The sequence below is a fragment of the Nomascus leucogenys genome, chromosome 2 (assembly GCF_006542625.1).
Source record: "Nomascus leucogenys isolate Asia chromosome 2, Asia_NLE_v1, whole genome shotgun sequence".
NCBI lineage: Eukaryota > Metazoa > Chordata > Mammalia > Primates > Hylobatidae > Nomascus > Nomascus leucogenys.
Genome location: NC_044382.1, coordinates 53817538 through 53839861, shown reverse-complemented (window position 1 = coordinate 53839861; position 22324 = coordinate 53817538). Strand labels below are relative to the sequence as shown.

At 52.1% G+C, this 22324-nt stretch overlaps 1 protein-coding gene across 2 annotated transcripts in view; it reads left to right on the top strand.

The window, feature by feature from the left end:
* Positions 1-314: 314 nt before the first annotated feature.
* Positions 315-22324, top strand: part of BEAN1 (brain expressed associated with NEDD4 1) — a 71531-nt gene continuing 49521 nt past the window's right edge. For both annotated transcript variants that reach the window (XM_030795894.1, XM_003263131.4), the window contains exons 1-2: positions 315-452; positions 10587-10693. In XM_030795894.1, coding sequence (XP_030651754.1) covers positions 10669-10693 — 25 coding nt within the window. In that variant the 5' untranslated portion in view covers positions 315-452; positions 10587-10668. The remainder of the gene's footprint in view (positions 453-10586; positions 10694-22324) is intronic.

Genomic DNA, 22324 nt, shown 5'->3' with positions numbered 1-22324 from the left:
CCCATATCGGAGTGACCCGGGCCGCGGCGCCGCGGTGCTGAGGCCCGGGAGCCGCGCCGCCGCCGAGGGGGGCCGGAGCCGGTGACGGTGGCGTGGGCGGCGGCGCGGGGACGACGGGCGGCCGGGCGGGGCTGCAGCAGGGCAGGGCCAGGGCCGGGGCCGGGGCCGGGGCCTGGGAAGCCGCCGCCGCTGCTGCTGCTGCCTCGGCCCGGGATCGCGGACGGCGGGTCGGCCCGGCTCGCCCGGCTCGCCCGGCCCCGCCCCTGCGCGCCCAGCAGGCCGAAGCGTAGCGGCGCGCCCCCCGAGACGCCCGAGCCCGAGCCCGAGCGCAGTGGCCTCCGAGCGGGAACCGGACTGGGAGCCGGAGCCGGAGCCGGAGCGGGAACCCGAGCTGGAGCCGAAGCTGGAGCCGGCACTGCAGCGCACGGAGCGGAGCGCTGCAGCAAAGCCGAGTAAGAGGCGTGGGGCCGGGCGGCGCGGGGGAGGGGCGGGCGGGGGGTCCCGGCCCCCTTCCCCCGCGCTCTGCGGCGGTACCGGCGAACGACACACCCGGGGGCGCGCCGCGCGGAGCCTCGGTGCGCGGGGCGGGCGGATGCGCGGTCTGGAACGGAACCGCAGCGCACTCGGAACGGAGTGGGATCCCAGGTCTCCCCCGGACCCTCGACCCTGGGCTGGCCACCGGGATCTGCGCGAGCCGAGGCTGACCCTGATCGCGCCCTCGGACCTCGGGGAAGGGGAGGTATCCAGGGTTTCTGCCTGACTCGAGTCCCCGACGAGCATCCACCCCGTTTGGGGAACCCAAGACAGCCTCCCCAGCTCCTCGCCCTCGGTTTTGGGGACCCCTGAACAACTCAACCAAGAAGGGAAAACTAGGGCGCACTCTCGGCCGGGGTGGGAGAGGAAAGGGGCTGGGGCTTCGCGGAGTTTGGAGTTTGAACCTACCCCCACCCCTTTGAGCTAGGAAGTTTGACCCTTCGACGAGCAGGTCGCCTGGGGTATGCCCCTGTCTCCGTGCCTCTGTCTCAGCACTGAGCGTGGGAGAGAGAGCGCGCCCTCCGAACCTTCTCCCCGTTTGGGGCAGACTTTCCCTTGCGCTGTCAGAGGGACACGAGGCTGAGTACGAAGCGAGGCGGCAGCTCAGGCTGGCTGCACAGCGCTGAGTGGCTCCGCCACCCCCCACCCGGGGGCAGGGCCCACCCCACCCCAGCCCCGGCTGACTCTCGCTGCCCTTCCTCTCTCCCTATCGGGCTCCGCTGTCTGGAGGCTGGAGAGCGGTGAGGACCAGGGGCTGCCCTCTCCATCTCGGGCGGGTGCCGGCGTGGGTGGCCGGGCGCAGGCTGGGAAAGGGAGGGCACAAGTAACTGGTGTGAGAGGCAGGGGTTCAGGGATCCTTAGTCTTGAGCCACGATTTCCGATGGGCACCTGCCGAGAGCATGCCGCTCTGGACTCACTCCTCAAACATCATAACTGCTCTGCCAGAACGAGAGACTTCACCACCCTGTGCCTCAGTTTCCTCATCTGAAAGTAAGCAGGAGTCTGTTGTGAGCGGGATGTTTAAGGGCTTTGGAACCAAAAGGTGGGCTTGGCTGACTTCCTGGCTGTACAACCTTAAGCAAGACACGAATCTCTCTGAGCCTCAGTTTCCCCATCTGGAATATGGGGAAGGTGAATTGGGAGGATTAAATGAGATGATGCTGTGGGGGTATGTAGCCTGGTGCCTGGCACGCAGCCAGTGGTCAATTGTGGTGGGCTGCAGGTGTCATGAGGTGTCCAGCACCAGTAGATGCTGAGATTGAGTGCCTCTGAATCTGAAGTGGTGCTCCCAGCCCCCTCTAAGGAGGCCTTTGAATTCCCCAAGCTGTTGACATTTAATTGCAAAGCAAAACTTTCTCGTTAGGGCCCACCCTTTCTCAGACACTCCCTTCTCCAAGGCTCTCTACCGCCCAGCCCAGTTCTCCCCTGCTACCTCCCATCTCTCTCCAGGGTGAAAAGGCTGCATCTGACTGTAAGGTGCACCCTTTTCCTCCTTGCCCTTGGCTGGTGTCTGCTGCCCCAGAGAGGGGCACCCGCCCATTGCTCCAGCTCTGTACAAGGGAACTGAACACCTCCCTCCACTCCCGGGTGTAGGATTGCTTTCCCTGAGGAGCCATCAGGCTGTCAGGTGGCTTGGACACACGGATGGTGACAGTTCAGACAGGCAACAAGAAGCACCAGGGAGACAGCCTAGAGGTCTGAGGCTTGATTCCTCGCAGACTGTGATGTATTCGTCCAGGCGACTGGGCCACGAGGCACCAGAAATGAAGGATGTCGGGGAGGAAATGGAGCCAGTGATTGACTGAGAGGTTCAAACTTCAGAGCAGCGTGTCCCCAGGAAGGGATTTGCTCCAGTCTGTGTGGCTGGGACCTCAGACCCAGAGCAGAGCAGGGCATAGGCCCCGGGGATAGGGGAGGATGCTGGGATCCTGGAGGTGGCAAGGAGCGGGTAGGCGGGCAGGAGTGATGGGAAGAAAGCAGTATCCAGTTCACACCCATGTTGGTCCCTGGCCACCTGTGGCCCAGCTGCCCAGAACAGGGATGGGGGAGGAATCTCAGATGAGGAAACATGTCCACATGGTGCCAGGGTACACCTGGTGAGACAGACAGGATGAGCTGCCACCTGGGGACTCCTACACGGAATCTCCCTCTCTCCTCTTCTTCCTCTGTATCTTCCCCCTCCCCTTCCCCATTCACCCACTAGGAGTCACATCGCTGTGTCTTCCAAAATCCTCACTCCTCATCTTCCCAAAGGAGTTAATCAGGAACTAATTAGGCTTGAGTCTCCTGCTTCGCTCAGGATTTGGAACACAGCCAGCGGGGAACGTGACGGGGATGCAGGCATTACTGTCAGGCTTTAGGAATAATAAGCCAGATACCTTCAGAGGACCATTGTCTGAAGCCCTTGCCCTGGAAGTACTCAGAGGATAGGGTGAGAGGCATCTGCTGTCAGCCTCCTAAAGGGAGAAACTGAGGCCAGGAGGGCTTCTGCAGTCCATTAGCAAGCAGGCACAAACAAGAGTCACAGCTGAGAGCAGTTTTTTGGAGCTGGACCGCCTGGGTTTATAGCATGTGGTTCTGGGCAGGTGACTTATCTATCAAAGCCTCAGTTCCCTCTTGAAAATGGGAATAAACGTTACACACCTCCCAGAATAGTGTGAGGATGAAGAAATCATATACAGATAGCACACAGCCATGTCCAGTGGACCTCTGCCAGTGGCCTGCGGTGTCGACATTGTGCACATGCATTGCGCACACGCCGTTTCCTAAACGTATGCATTTTCTCTTTGAATTCTGATAACCAGCTCTCTGATTTAGGAACTATACCTGTCCCCATTTTATTGATGAGAACACTGAGGCTTAAAAAGTTTAAGGACTATCTAATTCTGTCAGGTATAGAATAATTAAAACATCACTGTGACTCATCCTAATTGTATGAGTTTGTAAAACTGATAATTACCACATTGTAATTTAGATGACATGTAATCAGTTATTAGAATGATTCTTTCTTGTACATCTTCAATCATTTTATGTCTGAGAACTGAAAAAGAATATGTTAATTGTCCACAGGCTATAGAATTTTTAGGCACCTTCGTATTTTGTTTTCCTGTTTGAACAGTAATCAAACTGATTTAAAAGAACAGTTCCCTGTTCATTACCTATCCTTCTCTCCATTTTTCTCTAGAGCACTTATTATCCCCAACATCTGTATATCTTATTCATTTGTCTATTGTATGCCCGCACCAGTGTAATGTGAGCCCTGCAAGAACAAGGACTTTTGACTGTTTTGTTCACTATATTCTCAGAGCCTAGACTAGTACCCAGCACTTATTGTGCCTTCCAAAATTATAAAGTGTTTTACAAAAATATGGTCTATTATCGTTATTATCTTTGCCAAGTGCATAGATTGATTGAAAATAAAATGTTAATAGCAGAAAGCATTCCCTCAAATATTTGGCAAATAGGACTTGCTCAAGTGCCAAGGATAATTTGATAAAGGTTAAAAACAATGGATATTATTTTTCTAATATTATAATAAAGCTTATCAGTGAGTTCAATGACAAGTAAATTTAAAAATTTTTTTTCAATAACAAATGACATGTTCAAAGGCAATTAGATTAGCCTTAAAATGTTTCGTTGAGAACACCCCGGCATGGTGGCACATGCCTGTAGTCTCAGCTGCTCCAGAGGCTGAGGCAGGATCTCTTGAGCCCAGGAGTTCAAGACCAGCCTAGGCAACCCTGGCTCTTGACAACAAACAAACAAAAACCCCACAACTTCTAATGAATTAACGATCACTGACTTATTCACTTAATTGCTTTTCATTTTGTTAGCACAAAATGTTTTTCAGATTGTTATTAAAGTTATACATGTTCATTGTAAGAAATAAATTGTAAAATCATTAAAAATGTAAAAAGCATAAAAATCCTCCTTAATCCTACCATCACCCAGAGAGCACAATGACTGTGAACACATTAGTGTTCTATCTGTGTTCTGTCCTTTCTAATCTTTTGCTATGTATTAATATATTCCCTAGTTTTTTTTTTCTCTTACAAAATAAGGATCATGGTATATGCACAATTCTACAACCTGTTGTGTGTGTGTGTGTTTTAAAAAATAACAGGGTTTTCCCCCTCTTAACATTATACTGAAAGTCTTTTTTACCTTTTTTTTCTCTTTTTCCCCAGAAAGTCATCTTTAGACTGGACTGAAAGTCTTTATGTTATTAAATTTTTTGTTTGTTTGTTTGAGACAGAGCTTCACTCTGTCCCAGGCTGGAGTGCAGTGACATGATCTCGGCTCACTGCAACCTCCACCTCCTGGGTTTAAGTGATTCTCCTGCCTCAGTCTCCTGAGTAGCTGGGATTACAGGCTTGCACCACCATGCCCAGCTAATTTTTGTATGTTTTGTAAAGACAAGTTTTCATCGTTGTCACACCACTGCACTCCAGCCTGGGCGACAGAGTGAGCCTTTTTCTGAAAAAACAAACAAACAAAGAAGGCCTCCTTAGTTTGAAGGCTGTCAAACACCTGGATCCCTTTTCTAGTATCAAGACCAAGTTACCTGTTTGCAAACCTCAGTGCCTCCTGCCCACCTCTTTGCCACTGGCTTCTCATTACTTTTCTCCCCCACTCCTAAATTCATTGATTCCTTTATTCAATCATATGACAAACATGAGTGTATCCACACTGGCCAAGGTATGTTATCTATTAGGGAAGTTACTAGCTGGGTTTCACCTCACATGAAGACCTTCCTGGGACAGGAGAAAGGTGTTGCCTGCTGCCTGAGGACCCCCAACTGCAGCTTCACAAGTGAGCCCCTGCCTTGGTGAGGCAGATGCAGTCCTTTCAAGATCAGTGCAACTGACCGAAGTCCCTGGGATTTCTGACTTCCTTCTGGCTCTAGACAATCACATGCACACCCACAGATCCATGAAACCCCTGTGGGATGGCATCATGCATTCACTCAGCAGTCACGGGGCACTTCCTATGCACCAGGCACCTTGCTGAGTGCCAGGGACACAGTGATTGTCTGAGCTGTCAAGACCTGGAGTCACCATCTCTCCCATCTCCACCATCTGCCGGTCACCCAGGCAGACAGGGAATCACCTTATACTCCTCCTTCTTCCTCACCCTCTCTATCAGATCCATCTGTCCCTAAAACCCACCAAGGGTGTTCCCGCCCAGGGTCTTTTGCCCTCTCTGCTACCTCTACCCAGAATCCTCTCTCCCCAGGTATCTGCCCACCTAGCTTGCTTCCTCCAGTCTTTGCTTACCTGCACCCTCTCATCAAGGCTTTCTGCAGCCACTGTATCTAACCATCTAACAGTGCAATTCCCACCTGCACACACTGCCTCTGTTTTTCCTGTACTGTTAGCTTGCAGACTCCACCATTACCATTGCATCTCCAGTCCTAGTCAGAAAGGGACGGTCAAAGTGTGGCTCACCAGTCTGTCCCCAGCACCTAAAACCTGCTGCACCAGGGACTGACTTTCTTTCTTTCTTTCTTTCTTTCTTTCTTTCTTTCTTTCTTTCTTTCTTTCTTTCTTTCTTTCTTTCTTTCTTTTCTTTCTTTGTCTCTCTCTTTCTTTCCTTTTTCTTTCTTTCTTTCTTTTCTGTTGCCCAGGCTGGAGTGCAGTAGTGCAATCTCGGCTCACTGCAACCTCCACCACCCGGGTTCAAGTGATTCTCCTGCCTCAGCTTCCTGAGTAGCTGGGACTACAGGCACACACCACCACACTCAGCTAATTTTTTTGTATTTTTGGTAGAGATAGGATTTCACCATGTTGGCCAGGCTGGTCTCAAACTCCTAACTCCAAGTAATCCGCCCTCTTTGGCCTCTCAAAATGCTGGGATTACAGGCGTGAGCCACTGCACTCAGCCGAGACTTTCAATAAACACTTGAACCAGTGATGGCAGCCTCTGCCCCTCCTCTGCAGTCACTATTGCCTTTGTTTAGGCCCCATCACCTCTGACCACAGCCTCCCATGCTCCCTGCCTCCTGTTTCCCTCACCTGGCGCCCTCTCCACCTTCCTAAAGAGAGAATAGCTGAGCAAGCCAATATCCTGCTTCAAATCCTCCTAGGAACCCTCTTGGGGCAGGGGCTCACCACCTCATCAGGCCCCTTATTCTTCTGAGTCTCAGTGTTGTCATCTGTGAATTGGGGATTTGTTCTGAGGATCCAGTAAACTGACTGCATGTGGCAGCAACTGAGCAGAGGCTGTGTAAACAGGTGGCCATCCTGTGGCCTCTTTCACAAGGCCAGGCCACCCCCACAGCCCATCTCTGTCTGCCGCCCATGGTGCGAGGCTGGCCGCTCCTGGGGCCTTCTGGCTCTGTAAGCCTCTGCCACGAGGATCCCCTGACACTGGCATGTCAGCAGACCCAGGCTCTCTCCCCTTAGCCACACACTCCCCTGCCCAATTCTGAGTGTCACAGCAGAGCCCAGAGTGGAGATATTCCAGGAGCAGGGATGTGAAGGGTAGTGGGAATGACGTGGACTTGCCACACACCATTCAGCCACTTCAAAGCCTGGAGTGCCACCCGCCCGCCCTCGAGTTCTCAGCCAGACAATCCAGTCAGAGATGAGTCACCAGCAGGAGTGAGCCTGGCATGCTGGGCTCAAAGAGAGGCGGGCAGGGGGAGAGGTGACCACGCTTGGCCTAGCAGCTGGGGTAGGCTGCCCCTGACCCCGACCCCTGGCAAAGGAACCACAGTCCCAGCCCATCTGTGCCCCTCATGGCTGTCTCCTCACAGCAACTTCAGTCACATGCGTGTGGGACACCAGGATGGGCACTTGCTTACCTGGAGCCGCCACACCCAGCTCCTTTGTCTTGATGACCCCGACAAAGCTCTACCCTAGCAGAGGGTCTGATGCCACCAGGGAGTGGTTTTCTTCTGGGTCCTCAGGCAGAAATCCTGGAGTGGGGGAAGGGAGAAGGAAACAGGCAGCCAGGTTGAAAATCCAGCTCCTATTTTAGGACCCCCCAAAGCCCCTCCATGTGTTTTCCAAGGGTTTTGTGGGACACTGCGTAGGTGCTTGGGAAATGAATCAATGGATGCAAGCCTGGGGTGCTAGGAGGTTGCAGCAGGAGCCTGTGTTTAAAGTGCTGATGGCATTGCAGGAGGCAGGGAGTGGCAGCCCGGGTTACTGTTGGCATCATGGTCACCAACCGTGACAAGATGCCTGGGAAGCATCTCAACTTTTTGCATAGAGCTCCTCCTCTTCAGCAAGCCAAGCATCTTTGAAAGGCAACCTCCACCCCTCAGTCGTGCACTTGCATCAGGCTGAGGTTGGCTTGCTCTAGTGTTTCCATGCACTTTTGAACTTCCCCTCAGTTCCCAGCCCTGAGCTAGTTTGCAGAGGCCACGCTGACCCTCCATGCCCTGGAGGAGCTACTGGTCTAGAATAATTTAGATCCAGAGTTGTCCTGGAAGGGCATCCAGGTGTGACAGAAACACAGCCAGAGTGATCATTCTGTCTCCAGCAGTTAAGGAGGACCTCACTGAAAAGGTGTCTTGATCTGGGTATTGACAGCTACATAGGAGTTTGCCAAGTGGAAGGAAAGGCATGCTAGGGAGAGGGAACAGCCCAGAAGGATGATCAGCCCAGTGTGTCTAGGAAGCAGGCCAGCCAGAGCATCAGGGCAGCTGGTCTCTGGGGGTGTCCCTGGCAGTAAGTGAGAGGCACTGGGGGTGACAGAGTCCCTCTGCACACAGCTCTTCCTCCATCTCTTCTCTGTGACCTTAGATGGGTGATTTCCCTGAGCCTGTTCTCTCATCTGCACAATGGAAATGATGTCCCCCACCTCAAAGGTCTGTTGCAATGCCATTGGGGACATTAGGCACATGCAGGTATTTGGTGAATGTGAGCCACAGCTGGAGGCCCCAGTGCCCGGAAGCCTTCCTCGTAGGGAAATGCAGCCAAAGCGCACTGGGAGATAACTGGTTTGTTTTTGTTTTTGTTTTTTGAGATAAAGTCTCACTCTGTCACCCAGGCTGGAGTGCAGTGGCCCCATCTCAGTTCACTGCAACCTCCACCTCCCGGATTCAAGCAATTCTCCTGCCTCGGCCTCCTGAGTAGCTGGGATTACAGACACATGCCACCACACCTGGCTAATTTTTTGTATTTTTAGTAGAGACGGGGTTTCACTGTGTTAGCCAGGATGGTCTCGATCTCCTGACCTCATGATCCGCCCGCCTCGGCCTCCCAAAGTGCTGGGATTACAAGCATGAGCCACCACGCCTGGCCAAAATAACTAGTTTTTCTATTTAACATGAATCAGAGAACTGTCTTTGGAGAGTCTGTGCTCAAAAGTCTAATCCTTCAGTGCTAATACCAGCTCTGCCACTTCTTGGCAGTGTTTTGCCTCTCTGAGCCTTGGTGTCCTCACATTCTTCTTAGCCCCTCCCAAGCAGGGATGACAAGCCTCAATTTGCTTTAGGGATGAGGGATATGTACCCCCTCATGACCCCTGCAGGGGCAAAGTCTTTTCCCATTGGCTTTAGGGCTGCCAGCTTTGCCCTGCAAAAGCCCACAGGGCTTGGCACTCATGATCTCTGCTCACCAATGCCCACAGATGCAGTTTCGCTTCTGCAAGGCAAGTGACCACACTCCCTAGAAATAAGAACCTTATCTCTCTCCTGTTCCTACAGCCTCATGTCCCTTGGGGGACATGAACCAATTCAGATCTTCAGCAACATGGGAGAATGGGCTACTTTTTTTTTTTTTTTTTTTTTGAGACGGAGTCTCGCTCTGTCACCCAGGCTGGAGTGCAGTGGCACAATCTCGGCTCACTGCAATCTCCACCTTCCAAGTTGACGCCATTCTCCTGCCTCAGCCTCCTGAGTAGCTGGGACTACAGGCGCCTGCCACCATGCCCGGCTAATTTTTTGTATTTTTTTTTTTTTTTTTTTTAGTAGAGACGGGGTTTCACCGTGTTAGCCAGGATGGTCTCGATCTCCTGACCTCATGATCCGCTCGCCTCGGCCTCCCAAAGTGCTGGGATTAGGCATAAGCCACTGCACCCGGCCCCTTTTTTTTTTTTTTAAAGAGAGGGTCTCACTCTGTCACCCAAGCTGGAGTGCAGTGGTGTGAACATGGCCCACTGCAGCCTTGACCTCCTGGACACAAGCGATCCTCCCACCACAGCCTCCCAAAATGCTGGGATTACAGGTGTGAGCCGTCGCACCCAGCCATGAGTCACCTTTTTTAAATGTTTTCTCCATTGCAAATTGGAGTCAAAGTGACCTGGCCCTCCCTCACTGCTCTAGACATCCACTTGTTCATCAAGTTCATACTGGGGGGCAGGGAGAGAGGGAGAGAAGCATTTTCATTCTGTAGGCCTTTGTTTCTGAATCGGTAATTTAATATACAGATGCCTTCTAAAGAATTGTGCTGGCTGACAGTGTGGGCTCTGGAGGCAAACTGATCTGGACTGAAGTCTCAGCCAGTAGTTAGAAGCTGTGTGGCCTTGGGCAAGCTGCATAACCACTCTGAGCCTCAACTTCCTGGTTTATAAAATGAGGATGAAAAGAACACCCTCCTCTTATTTATGTTGGGGTAATAATAATAATAATATGGTTTGGGCTAGGTGTCAATGAACACCCTTCAAAACCCAGCTGTGAGAGCTTGAACTAGCCCCTCACCTCTCCAGGTCTCAGTGTTCCCAGCCCTGATAGTTCCAAGTGGCTCATGATGCCATGGTCTGTTGAAGTTGTCCGAGGCAGTAGGATCTCACATTTTCATCATGAGACAGAAGAACTCTGGGATCCTAATTGCCACTCAAAGATCCACCCAAGAGAGATATCTCCTCCCCACCACCCCCCACCACTGGGACCCCAACACACACTTGCCCTACCCCTGTGTCCCTCTCCCCATTCTACAGCCCAGAGGTCCCCCAGCCCCTTGCCCAGACTGGGCACATGCTCTCAAAGAAGTCACCATCCTCTCCCGCAGAGGTTGACAGCTCAGGAGATATGAGCACCCAGCCTACAGGGGCTGTGGGTGCAGCATGGGCCCCCCAACACCTGCCTGTTTGTGTCTCCGCAGGTGAGTGGAGGGGCCTTCCCTGCGAGAAGTCAGAGCTGTGCCCGTGGGCAGGCTGGCTCCGCTGTTCTGCTCCAAGGATTACATGTCCTTCAAACGTCCCTGCCCCTGTAAGTTTCCCCCTGCATCCTTCCGCCGCTGGGGCCAGGCAAGGGCAGAGCTTGGAGTCGAACTGCAGAGACCTGCTTGAGGTGTTTGCCAAAGAACTGCGGGGGTCCAACCAGAGGCTAATGTGGCATGCTGGGTGGGGACAGGGCAACACGGAAGACCCCTGACGTCTGCAAGATGCTCCCTGAGAACTGAAAATCGCACTTTGGCCCATTCTTCTGTATCAGCCCTTCCCAAAGTGTGGATCGGAGTTCCTCTGAGGGATGTTAATGGGATGACACACACCCACACACAAATAAAAGACTCCATGGCCAAGTAAGTGGGAAAAATGCTGGGGGAGTCACGTTAAGAAAATTTTGCTCCTGCAGGACTTTCCTGAGCTTTTAATATTGTGATGTGTGGCCAACGTTGTGGCTCACGCCTGTAATCCCAGCCGTTTGGGAAGCCGAGGCAGATGGATCACCTGAGGTCAGGAATTCGAGACCAGCCTGGCCAACATGGTGAAACCCCGTCTCTACTAAAAATACAAAAATTAGCTGGGCATGGTGGTGGGCGCCTGTAATCCCAGCTACTCAGTAAGCTGAGGCAGGAGAATCGCTTGAACCCGGGAGGCGGAGGTTGCAGTGAGCTGAGATCACACCATTGCACTCCAGCCTTGGCGACAGAACGAAACTCTCTCTCAGAAAAAAAATAATAATAATTTGGTGATGTGTGTTGTGAGGCTCCCGTAGGTAGGAGAAAACCCACTGCTCCTCTCAAACATTAACCGCAAGGAATGTTTCCTGGGATTGGTGTTCCCCAGAACACACTTCTTGGGGTTTACTCTCCTAAGGAAACCCATCCCGAGCATCCCCACCATGAAGTTCCTCATTCGCGGAAGCCGGTAGATGATCTTGCCCCTCAACAGTCTTCTCAAGGCTCCCTGAGGCCCCTGAGTCCAAATGATGGACTCAGCCAGGGGTACCCCTGATGCCCCCTCGACTTCTCCCCTAGTCTCCACCCGCTGGACTCATGCCACCACCCTTGCCCCAGGGCCCCTTTCACTTCTCCCATAGCAGCCACCTGCTGTCTTCCATGATGTCCCCTGAGCCCCCCCCAAACCACCACCACTTGCTATAATTTGGGGAGACATGCAGAACTGCCCCGTCCCTTCTCCTTGATAAGTCAGGACTGTGAGTCTGTGAAATCAGGGACCCTAACCTCAGAGGGGGACCCTTTCCCCTCTCCCCTGCTCACTCTTGGTAATGCCTCCCCCACTCGCCATTGTCTGTTCCAATCTGTGCCATTGTTTACGTGGATCATGGGGTGGGGGCCTCTCTTCCAAAAAGTCGAAGCCCTGATTGTTAAATCATTTGGATATCAAGGGACAGCTGCAGTGGGAGGTAGGGGACACTGGCATGTCCCACCTGGGTGAGATCATCACCAGACACGCCAGGGGGATGAGCTGGCTGTGGGGTTCACTGTTCAAAGAGTGGTGTCCAGAGGGTGGCGGAGCTCGGCCTGGCTGCTCTGGGTACCCGAGGAGGGGTAGTGATGGATAGTACAGGCTCAACAAATTGTTGTTGCTGTTGTCACTGTTGCTGTGGTATGATCAGGAAAGGAAAGCCCGAGTCCCAGGCCAGGAGAGGAGGCTGCTATTCAGGGCACCCCAGAGCCCAGGGATACCTGCCCTGCAGAGCGCTGGGATGGTCACATTCTTGGCCCTGTCTTCTGACCAGGCAGGAGCAGCCCGGCATGGAGAAGCCTGGGAAAAGTCAAGGCTGGGGACGCTGAGTGCAGAGGGCTTTCCAGAACCTTTTGGGGTGAACCCCAGGCCGTCGGAAGCTGGGTCCATCTCACTAACAGAGGCCATCCCTGCAGGGCAGCCCTCTGCATATCCACCTCCTGAGGACTCCAGGGTGTGGTCACTGACATTTGAGGCCATTTAGAAGCGGCTCCTGCACATCTCTGAATTTGCCCCTTCCCCAAAGACCCAATACCTGGCATGCAGTAAGCACTCAATGTTTGTTGAGTGAATAAACACATAATTATACACCCTGGAGGAGGAGCTAGAAGCCACAGGTCAGGGAGAAGCTGAAGGCCCTGACCCTGCCACCAGATCCCTCCATGACTTTGACCCAGACACATCTCTGAGACTAAGGGGTCCACCAAGCCCAGTGGATTCCAGGAGCTCAGGACTGCTGTGAGGCTCCATGGAGGCTCTGTCATCGTCTCTGCCAAATTCTTCTCACATTGTCCAGTCTGAACTTGTCCAAGAAGCACCTGCTGTCCCCTTCCAGCACCCGCAGTCAGCTTCAGTCTGGCTCCAGTCTGGCTTGTGCACCTGCACCCTAACATCCCATCGACTTCTGTGTAGTTAAATCCATTCCATGGTTTCCATTGCTCAGCTGCATCTCACCCTCTTCCATTTCTCAGCTGCGTCTCACCCTGTTGGGTACTACTTTTTTTTTTGAGACAGAGTTTCACTCTGCCACCCAGGCTGGAGTGCAGTGGCATGATCTCACCTCACTGCAGGCTCTGCCTCCCAGGTTCAAGCAATTCTCCTGACTCAGCCTTCCGAGTATCTGGGACTACAGGCACCCACCACCACACCTGGCTAAGTTTTTTGTGTTTTTAATAGAGATAGGGTTTCATCATTTGACCAGGCTCGTCTCGAACTCCTGACTTCAGGTGATCTGCCTGCGTTGGCCTCCTAAAGAGCTGCGATTACAGGCGTGAGCCACAGTGCCTGGCTCCTGTTGGGTGCTTCTGTTTGTGATGACTTCTCCTGCTTTGGGTTCCCTGACTCAGAGTCCTCCCTGTGTCCTCCAGCCAGCCTCTCAGACCATCTGACCTTCCATTCATGGTCTCCTTTGGCAGTGGTGGAGGAGCAGGGATTCTCCCTGCCCCTGCCCTGGGATGCTGGGCCCCCAGGGCTCCAGTGCAGCCCCCGCCCTTCTCACTGTGCATGCCCCAGACCTTCTCACCCTCACTGCTATCAGCTGCAGCCTCTAGGCCGGTAGCTTCCAACAGTCTCTCCCACCCTAGTTTCTTCCTGGGCTTTCTATTCCTTCTTTCTCCTGCTGTCTGTCTGCCTTGGGCAGCCCCTACCCCAATCTGAGATTCAACCTGACCCAAACTGAACTCTTTGTCTTCCCCTCTAGGCCAGCTTTGCTTGATTTTGCTGTATTGGTTTGGGGCGCTCAAGCCAAAAATCTGGAAATGAACCTCAGTTCCCCTCCTATCATACATCCATCACTGCCAGCTGCCCAAGGAGGCCCTTGGGGTTCTGAATTGGCTCAACAGATCATCATTCTGACCTGGCTCCCATCTCGGCCCCCTCTTCAGATCCAATCTAGAAATTGCTCATTCATTAAGTCTCTTCTGCTTGTTCACTTGTTCATGCCGCCGGTGGACGGTGAACGTCCAGGAAGCAGGGGCCATGCCTGCTGGGTTCCCGGTTCACCCGCAGCACCGTGCTCAGTGCCTGGCACATAGGAGGTGCTCAGTGTTTATTGAGCAACTGAACAAGCAAATGAGTCGAGATGAAGCAGATGCTTTGTGGACAGCCTCCATGGCTCACAGACCAGAGGCCCTTACACAGGTTCTGAGAGGGATGCTGGACCCCGAGCGCTCCAGACCCCCCAAAAGAGACATAGGATCACTCAGGAAGGAAACCCAGAAATCCCAGGAGGGCACTCACATGGACACACACCCCTGTTTTTAATTCCTCATTCCAGGTCTGGAGCTGTTGTGCATTTAGAAACATACAGAATTGCTTTAACTTCCTTAGCCCCCAAAATGAGCTTGCCAGGTACATACGAAGATACTGAAGCCCCCACAAAATGGGAAAGTTAGAGTAGGAGCCCCAGCCCGTTCCCATTTGGGGATTTCCACCCCTACTCCCTGCCAGCTTAGAAGAGTAGCCAGAAAAGTCTGCAGAAGGTAAAACAAGCCCAAACGTTTCCCAAACAAGACCCTGCCCCTAGGAGTCAGCGCACATGAGGTCTGGAGAGAGTGAATAGCTATGCCCACCAAGTGCAGGGTGGCAAGGTGAGTGGCACCAGCCCACCTGTAACCCAGGTCTGCCAGCTTCTATGGCTGCAGGCCCTGGGGGAGCAGGCTTGTCCATCAGCCCCTCAGGAGTCCAGCAGGCATTAATCGGCCAGGCTGGGCTGACCCCTCCTAGGCACTGCTCACACCCCAATTTCCCCACCCCTCAATGCCATCTTACTTTCAGGCATTTCAGCTCATCCCTGCCCCTCACGGAGATAGCACCGGCGGCTCTTATTAACTTCCTCCTTTCAATTCGGCAGATGAGAAGACCAAGGCAGAGAGAGGAGGCAAAAACAAGAAAGGGGGAGGCAGTCAAACCCTGACCCAGGGCAGCCCAGAGGGATTTTGGCCAAGTGGTTGCAAGAGGGAGATCAGTTTCTCTGCCTGCAAATACCAGGCCTGTGAGCCATTTCCCAGCCTTCAGAGGACCTGCCTCAAACATTGAGTGAGTAGGAGAACCAGCCTGGCTCTTCAGGAAGGCTGGAGGTGGAGGAGCGTTCTCTATCAGGCCCCAGCTGGGAAAGGTGGCCCAGGACTCCCCCAGGATGCAGGCTCCAAGAACAGATACTTCACAACCTCTTTCTGCCACCAGCTGATGGCAGCTCGGTGGAGCTCCCTGAAAGATGGGGCAGCCCGCCTTCCTCTGGCCTTTGGGAACAGATCTAAGGAAGGAAGGGTTTGGGGGCCCCAGAAGAGACTGAGTCTGTAGCAAAGCAGGAAGAAGAAGGGTGGAAGGTAGCATCTGATCATCCACAGAGAAGTCAAGTGGGGCTTGTCTCTGCTGGGCTCATGGTGGCTGCCTGCAGGCTGGCAGGAATCACAGCCGGGCAGGGCCTCTGGGTGGGCATGGGTCTCCCTCAGAGATGGTATGATATACAGTGTGTGGGTTCCAGTGCAACCTGGCCCTGCTTCTTATCAGCTGGAGCAAACAGCCTAATTTCTAAAAACCTCAATTTGCTCATCTATAAAATGGGAATAACAATAGCACCCTTTTGGTTTGGTGCTCGAAATTGACATGCTACATGGAGAGTCTAGCTTGGTGCCTGGCACTAAGAAGATGCTCAAGAAATTTGAAAGTCTTCTCCTTTTGGCTACCTTCTCCCTACACAGGTCTGTATTGAGGGAGAGGGGGAAATAGAGAGAGATAGGGACTCTTGGAGATGAATTTGGGGTTCAGACCAGATGTTGCTGTTTTTTGCTCTGTTCATTGTGACAGTTATCTCTGCAGAGACCTATCTACCAATAGAAGAAAGGACTTGAGGGCAAGGAGAGCAAACGATGGCACACACCGCAAAATTTACCACTTCTGTGCCCAGAGCAGACATCACTAATCAATTGTAGCACTCTTTCCCACTGAGCCAGAACACATGCAGACACTGCCCAATGATCTCTAGCCTGTGAAATGAAACCATTATCCATCCTTTGCTGAAGTGCGACTTTGGAGTGAGCAAGGGGATGGAGGGAGTGACTTCAGCCAGTGCTCTGTCTCTGAGGGTTACTGTGAGGATCAAATAAGATATCACAGGTGAAGGATTTACAAGGCCTTATGATCATTTCTTTATGTGGCCTCCTTGCTTCCTTGAAGAAGTCCTGCAAGGGAGGGGTGAGTGTGCCCATTCCACACATGAGGAAGCTGAGGCTCAAGGAGATGAAGAAATTAGTCTAGATGGCACAGCTAGAAAATGGTGGGGTCAGGGCTACACCCCAAGTGAGTTTGTCCAGGGCTCAATCTTAGCCAAACCACAGCTGGAAAAAGGACAAGGGTGGAGCCAAATCTACTCCTTCATTGCCACAACAGGGGTGAGGAATCCACTCTGCCACAGGACTTAGTGGCCCCTGAACATCCTAGCTGCCCCTCCTCACAGTTCTCTGGTCTAGCACAGAGTCTGACCCTAGTGAGTACTCGGCATTTGATAGCTCATCTTAATTTTATTGCTAGCTCATCTTAATTTTTTTTTAATACAAACTCTTGCTCTGTCACCCAGGCTGGAGTGCAGTGGCACAATCTCAGCTCACTGCAACCTCTGCCTCCCCAGTTCAAGTGATTCTCCTGCCTCAGCCTCCCAAGCAGTTGGGATTACAGGTGCCCATCACTACCCCCGGCTAATTTTTTGTATTTTTAGTAGAGATGGGGTTTCACCATGTTGACCAGGCTGGTCTTGAATTCCTGGCCTCAAGTGATCCACCTGCCTCGGCCTCCCAAAGCGCTGGGATTACAGGCATGAGCCACCACACCCAGCCTGCTTATCTTAATTTTCAATGCACAATCATATCATATTCAGGTCTCTGGCAAGAGGGCATTCAACCTGGCTGGAGCACTAAGTGCAGTCTTAATAGCCCCAACTGTTGCAGAGCGCTCTATGCTGGCAAAGTGCTGGCATTTCACTGTCCCCTGGTGGTGAGCTCACTGTCCCTGGTGGCAGCCCTGCCTGATAGCGGCTGGGTGGCTCTTCCCCTGTGTCCACCATGCCCCGAGGAAGGGCTTCCTGAGCCCTTCCCCAGAGCTCCCTTTGTTCTCTGAACTTAGATTTTCCCCAATCTGATCCTTCCCTTTCCTCGTAGAGAGGTCTCAAGCCCCTCCTTCCTGACCTCCCTCCAGGACAAAGGGCAAGTGAGGGCTGCAGGCCAGAGGAACATCAGCCTCCATGGCTTGTAGAGGGGCTTTGAGGCTGCAGGTGGAGCCAGCCAATCACAGGTGGCTGGAGGCAGGTCCCCTCGGTGGTCCCTGCTGGTCACAGTGCAGGGGGAGAATGGAGGGGAGGAAGACAGAGAGAGTGGGTGGCAAAGACCTAACCCATCTGTGAAATTTGCAATTGTTGGCAGATCTTTCTGGGAACTGGGGCTTGAGGACACTGACTTGATCTGTGTCTTTCTCGCCAACAGCCCAGAAGAGGGTGACTGGAGCTGTGTTTTGGAGCACACAGACCTGAGTTTGAATCTTGCTTACATCATTTGTGTACTACCCGACCTCCCTGAGCCTCAGTTCCCCCAGGTGTAAAATGGGGGTATCCTGGTGCTGTGAGAGTTACCATGAGGATTACCTGCCATGAGCGGGAGGTGGGGGCTTGAGCTAATATGTGCCAAATGCCCGGCACTGTGGCGGGAGCATTGCCGCCCTCCAGTTCAAGCTGGCCATGGGTTCCACAAAGCCTGAGGCTTGGTTATCTGCAGCACCGCTCCATCACGGTTCCTGTTGTAAACTGTGGACAGTCATCCCTGATATCAGGCATCCTCTTCCATTCATTTATTCATTCGTTCAACAAATATTTATTGAGTGCTACATGCTGAAACCTTTCTGGGTGCCAGGGTTACAGCCTTGAACAAAGCAAAGTCCCAGCTCTTATGGTGCTGACATAGCCAGAAGAGACAGACACAAACAGACAAATGAACATCTAATATGTCAAACTGGGGGAGGAGCTACAAAGACAAAAAAAGCAGAGTGAGGTGGCCGGGCACGGTGGCTCATGCCTGTAATCCCAGCACTTTTGGAGGCCGAGGCGGGCAGATCACAAGGTCAGGAGATCGAGACCATCCTGGCTAACATGATGAAACCCTGTCTCTATTAAAAATACAAAAAATTGGCCGGCGCTGTGGCAGGTGCCTGTAGTCCCAGCTACTCAGGAGGCTGAGGCAAGAGAATGGCGTGAACCCAGGAGGCGGAGCTTGCAATAAGCCGAGATCACGCCACTGCACTCCAGCCTGGGCAACAGAGTGAGACTCCGTCTCAAAAAAAAAAAAAAAAAAAGAGGTGATGGGTCAGGGCATAGGCTCGCCAAGAAGGTAACACCAGAACTGAAGTTGCTAGAAGGAAGAGAGGGAGCCATACAGGTGTCCAGAGGAAGAGGGTCCAGGCAGAGGATTCTGAATCAGGAGCAGGTTTGGCTTGATCCATCAACAGCACGAAGGCCAGGGTGCCTGAAGAGGAGGAGAGGAAAGGTACCAGAGGCAGTAGGGACCAGATGATATAGGGCCTTGGAAGCCATGGGAGGACTTTGGCATCTAATCAAGTAGTCATTGGAGGGGTTTGAGCTGAGAAGGGACCTGATCATCCTGGTTATAGAAGAGGCTAGAGGAGGATCCAGTTGGAAGCAAGTAGACCAGTTAGGAGGTTAAGACAGTGGTCCAGGCTGGGTGGCTCATGCCTGTAATCCTAGCACTTTGGGAGGCCGAGGAGGATGGATCACCTGAGGTCAGGAGTTCAAGACCAGCCTGGCCAACATAGTGAAACCAGTTCAAGACCAGCCTGACCAACATAGTGAAACCCTGTCTCTACTAAAAATACAAAAATTAGCCAGGTGTGGTAGGGCATGCCTGTAATCCCAGCTATTCAGGGGAGGCTGAGGCAGGAGAATCGCTTGAACCCAGGAGGCAGAGGCTGCAGTGAGCCAAGATCATGCCACTGATCTCTCCAGCCTGGGTGACAGAGCGAGACTCTTAGAGTGAGACTCTGTCTAAAAAAAAAAAAAAAAAGGGACAGCAGTGGTCTAGGTGATGACAATGGTACCTTGGACCAGGAGGTTCATAGTGGAAGTGTCAATATGGGATCAGATTTGAAGGGGAAACTGTTAGGATTTGCAAATTCATTGGATTTGGGGTGGGTGAGAAGGAAGGGGTCAAAAAGGACAGTTTTTGGGGCTTGAAACGCGAAGGACTGAGCTGCCGTTTGCTGAGATGGGGAAAATTATGGGCAGGTTTGGTGGGGGACTGTGAGTCAAGATGCAGAGTTTTGACATGTTTTGTCTGAGATACTTTGCAGGCATTGGAGTGGAGATACAGGGCAGACAGTTGGGTACATGAATGTGGAGTTCAGAGAAGAGTCTGGAGCTGGGGATGTAAATTTGACGACTGTCAGTGTGTGAATGCCGCTCAGTGCTGTGAAGTGGGATGAGATCACCCAGAGAGCAAGTGTGGGAATGTGGGGAAGGGAAGGGTCAAAAGACTGAGCCTTGGGCCAGTGAAGGGCAAAATGATTTCTCTATCTAGAAGTCTTGCCAAGGAAAGCATGATCCCCTGGGGTCGTCACCCATGGCACCCCAAAGCCAAGTACACTGGGGGAGGGATTTTCCTACTAACACGAATGAGTAAGGACATTTCTCTTTCTCTGCCAAGGGCTACCCTAAATTAGCCACCCTGATGCTCAGCTCTGCATCTGGACCTGTGCCCAGGTGATTGCGAAAGCCTGGTTGTCCTCTGCAGGCATCACTGCAGAAGCATGCAGCCTGTATGCTTCCAAGACAAGAGAGAGGAACCCAGCCAGGTGCGGTGGCTCACACCTGTAGTCTCAGCACTTTGGGAGGCCAAGGCAGGAGGATCACTTGAGCTCAAGAGTTTGAGATCAGCCTGGGCAGCATACCAAGACCCTGTCTCTACAAAAAATTTAAAGATTAGCTGAGCATGGTGGCACATGCCTGTAGACCCAGCTACCCAGGAGGCTGAGGTAGGAGGATGACTTGAGCCCAGGAGTTCGAGGGTGCCTTCATACCTGGGTGGCACTTGTGTCCCCTAGGAATGGGCCTAAGGAAGAGGATTGGAGGTGAATGTGGCCTCATGCAGTAACAACAGCAAGAGCTAAGAGACCCAGGTTTGAAAACCGCTGGAGCAAACGTATTTGAATCTTTTGAGCCTTTGTTATTTCACCTGTAAAATGGGATCATTAGACCTAGTTTCCAATGTGACTATGAGGGTTTGGTGAACACAGGGGTGCTCAGTGAGCATGTGTTCTTTTCTTTCTTTTTCAGAGTGTTTATCCTACAGTGACTGTTGCAGAACTAACTCAGTCTTCCCTGCAAGATTCTCCCCAGACTGCCCAGGGAGAGAACACATCTTCTCTCTCCCTTCCCTACCAGCCCCAGGTTGGTGTTGACAGGCAGCTTGGCAAGGCGGCCCACCTGCATTTGCCAAGTTCCAGCAGGGGCCAGCCAGGTGCCAGCCTTGTGCCTGACCCCATCACGAGCACCTGATGGGGTAACTCAGGCAGATAGATTCTCCCTACCTCATAGGTTGGTTGCAAGAGGTCATCTGCCAAGCCTGTGAGTCTTACCCTGGGGCTCTACCCTAACTGTCTCACCCTACAGAGGTGGAAACTTAGTCCAGAAAGGAATGGGACCAGGTCACACAGTATGTTAGTGGCTGAAACTTCAACCTCCCATCCTGAGTCCACGTAAGGTGCTCTTTCTACATAAATGTGGAAAATGCCCCAGGAGGGAGCCTGCTGCTCTGTTCTCAGTGAAGATGCAGAGGAGAAGCCCTCTTTGGAAAGTAAAAGTGTGACCCAAGGCACATCTTTAAAAAGACAAATGTCACAACCCGGTCCCCACCTGCCACTTAGGAGGCAGTGGACAGTCAGACCAGCAAAACTTTCCCCTCCTGCCTGTTGCAATCCCTCCCCTGTAGGCCCCAAGACACCAGGAGAATCTCTGAACATCTACAGCAAGAACTGAGAATTGCTTTCCTAGAGAGATGCTCTAGGGTTTGTTTGTTTGTTCGTTTTTTGTTGTTGTTGTTAGTAGAAATACCAGCTCACAAGAGCCAATAGCTAAATAAGCAGGAGTTTCATGAGCCAGTTGCTAAGCCACTGGTAACTGGAAATTCACCACAGTGAGTGTTTACACTGTGGAAAATGACAAATGGTACAAATCAGGGATTTTTTTTTTCTTTCTTCCTTTCTTTTTCTTTTTTTCCTGAAAGCTGGTTTGCCAGCATACCACTAAATATAGCATACATACAGAAAGGTGCACCAACCATCAGTGCAAGCTCAAGGAATGTTCACAAACTGAACACACTCATATCAAAAAACACGGCTGGGCGCGGTGGCTCATGCCTGTAATCCCAGCACTTTGGGAGGCCGAGGCAGGCAGATCACCTGAGGTCAGGAGTTCGAGACCAGCCTGGCCAACATGGCAAAACCCCTCTCTACTAAAAAATACAAAAATTAGCTGGGTGTGGTGGCAGGTGCCTGTAGTCCCAGCTACTTGGGAGGCTGAGGCAGGAGAATCTCTTGAACCCAGGAGGCGGGGGTTGCAGTGAGCCGATATCACACCACTGCACTTGGGCAACAGAATGAGACTCTGTCTCAAAAAAAAAAAAGAAAAGAAAAAGAAAGAAAAGAAACACATCCTTGGCCACGCACAGTGGCTCACTGCCTGTAATCCCAACACTTTGGGAGGCTAAGGCAGGAGGATTGCCAGTGTCCAGGAGTTCAAGGCTTCAGTGAGCTACGATCTTGCCACTGTACTCCAGCCTGAGTAACCGAGTGAGACCCTGTCTCAAAAAAGAAGAAGATAAATACATCCTTACTTGCATCTTAGAACTCCCCTGAAGTGTCCTCCCGGTCACTACCCCATGTCAAGGGTAACCATTAGCTTGACTTTTGTCACCGTAAATTAGTTTTGCTTATTTTTGAATTTTATATATATGGAGTTGTATGTTTTCTTTCAGGTCTGGCTACTTTTGCTCAATATTATGTGTTGTGAGATTCACCCATGTAAGTGCACCACCGTGCTCCAGCCTGGGCAACAGAGCAAGACCTTGTCTCAAAAAAAAAATTTCAGATTTTAAGTTAACTAAAATTTAAACGATCACTCATGGGCCGGGTGCAG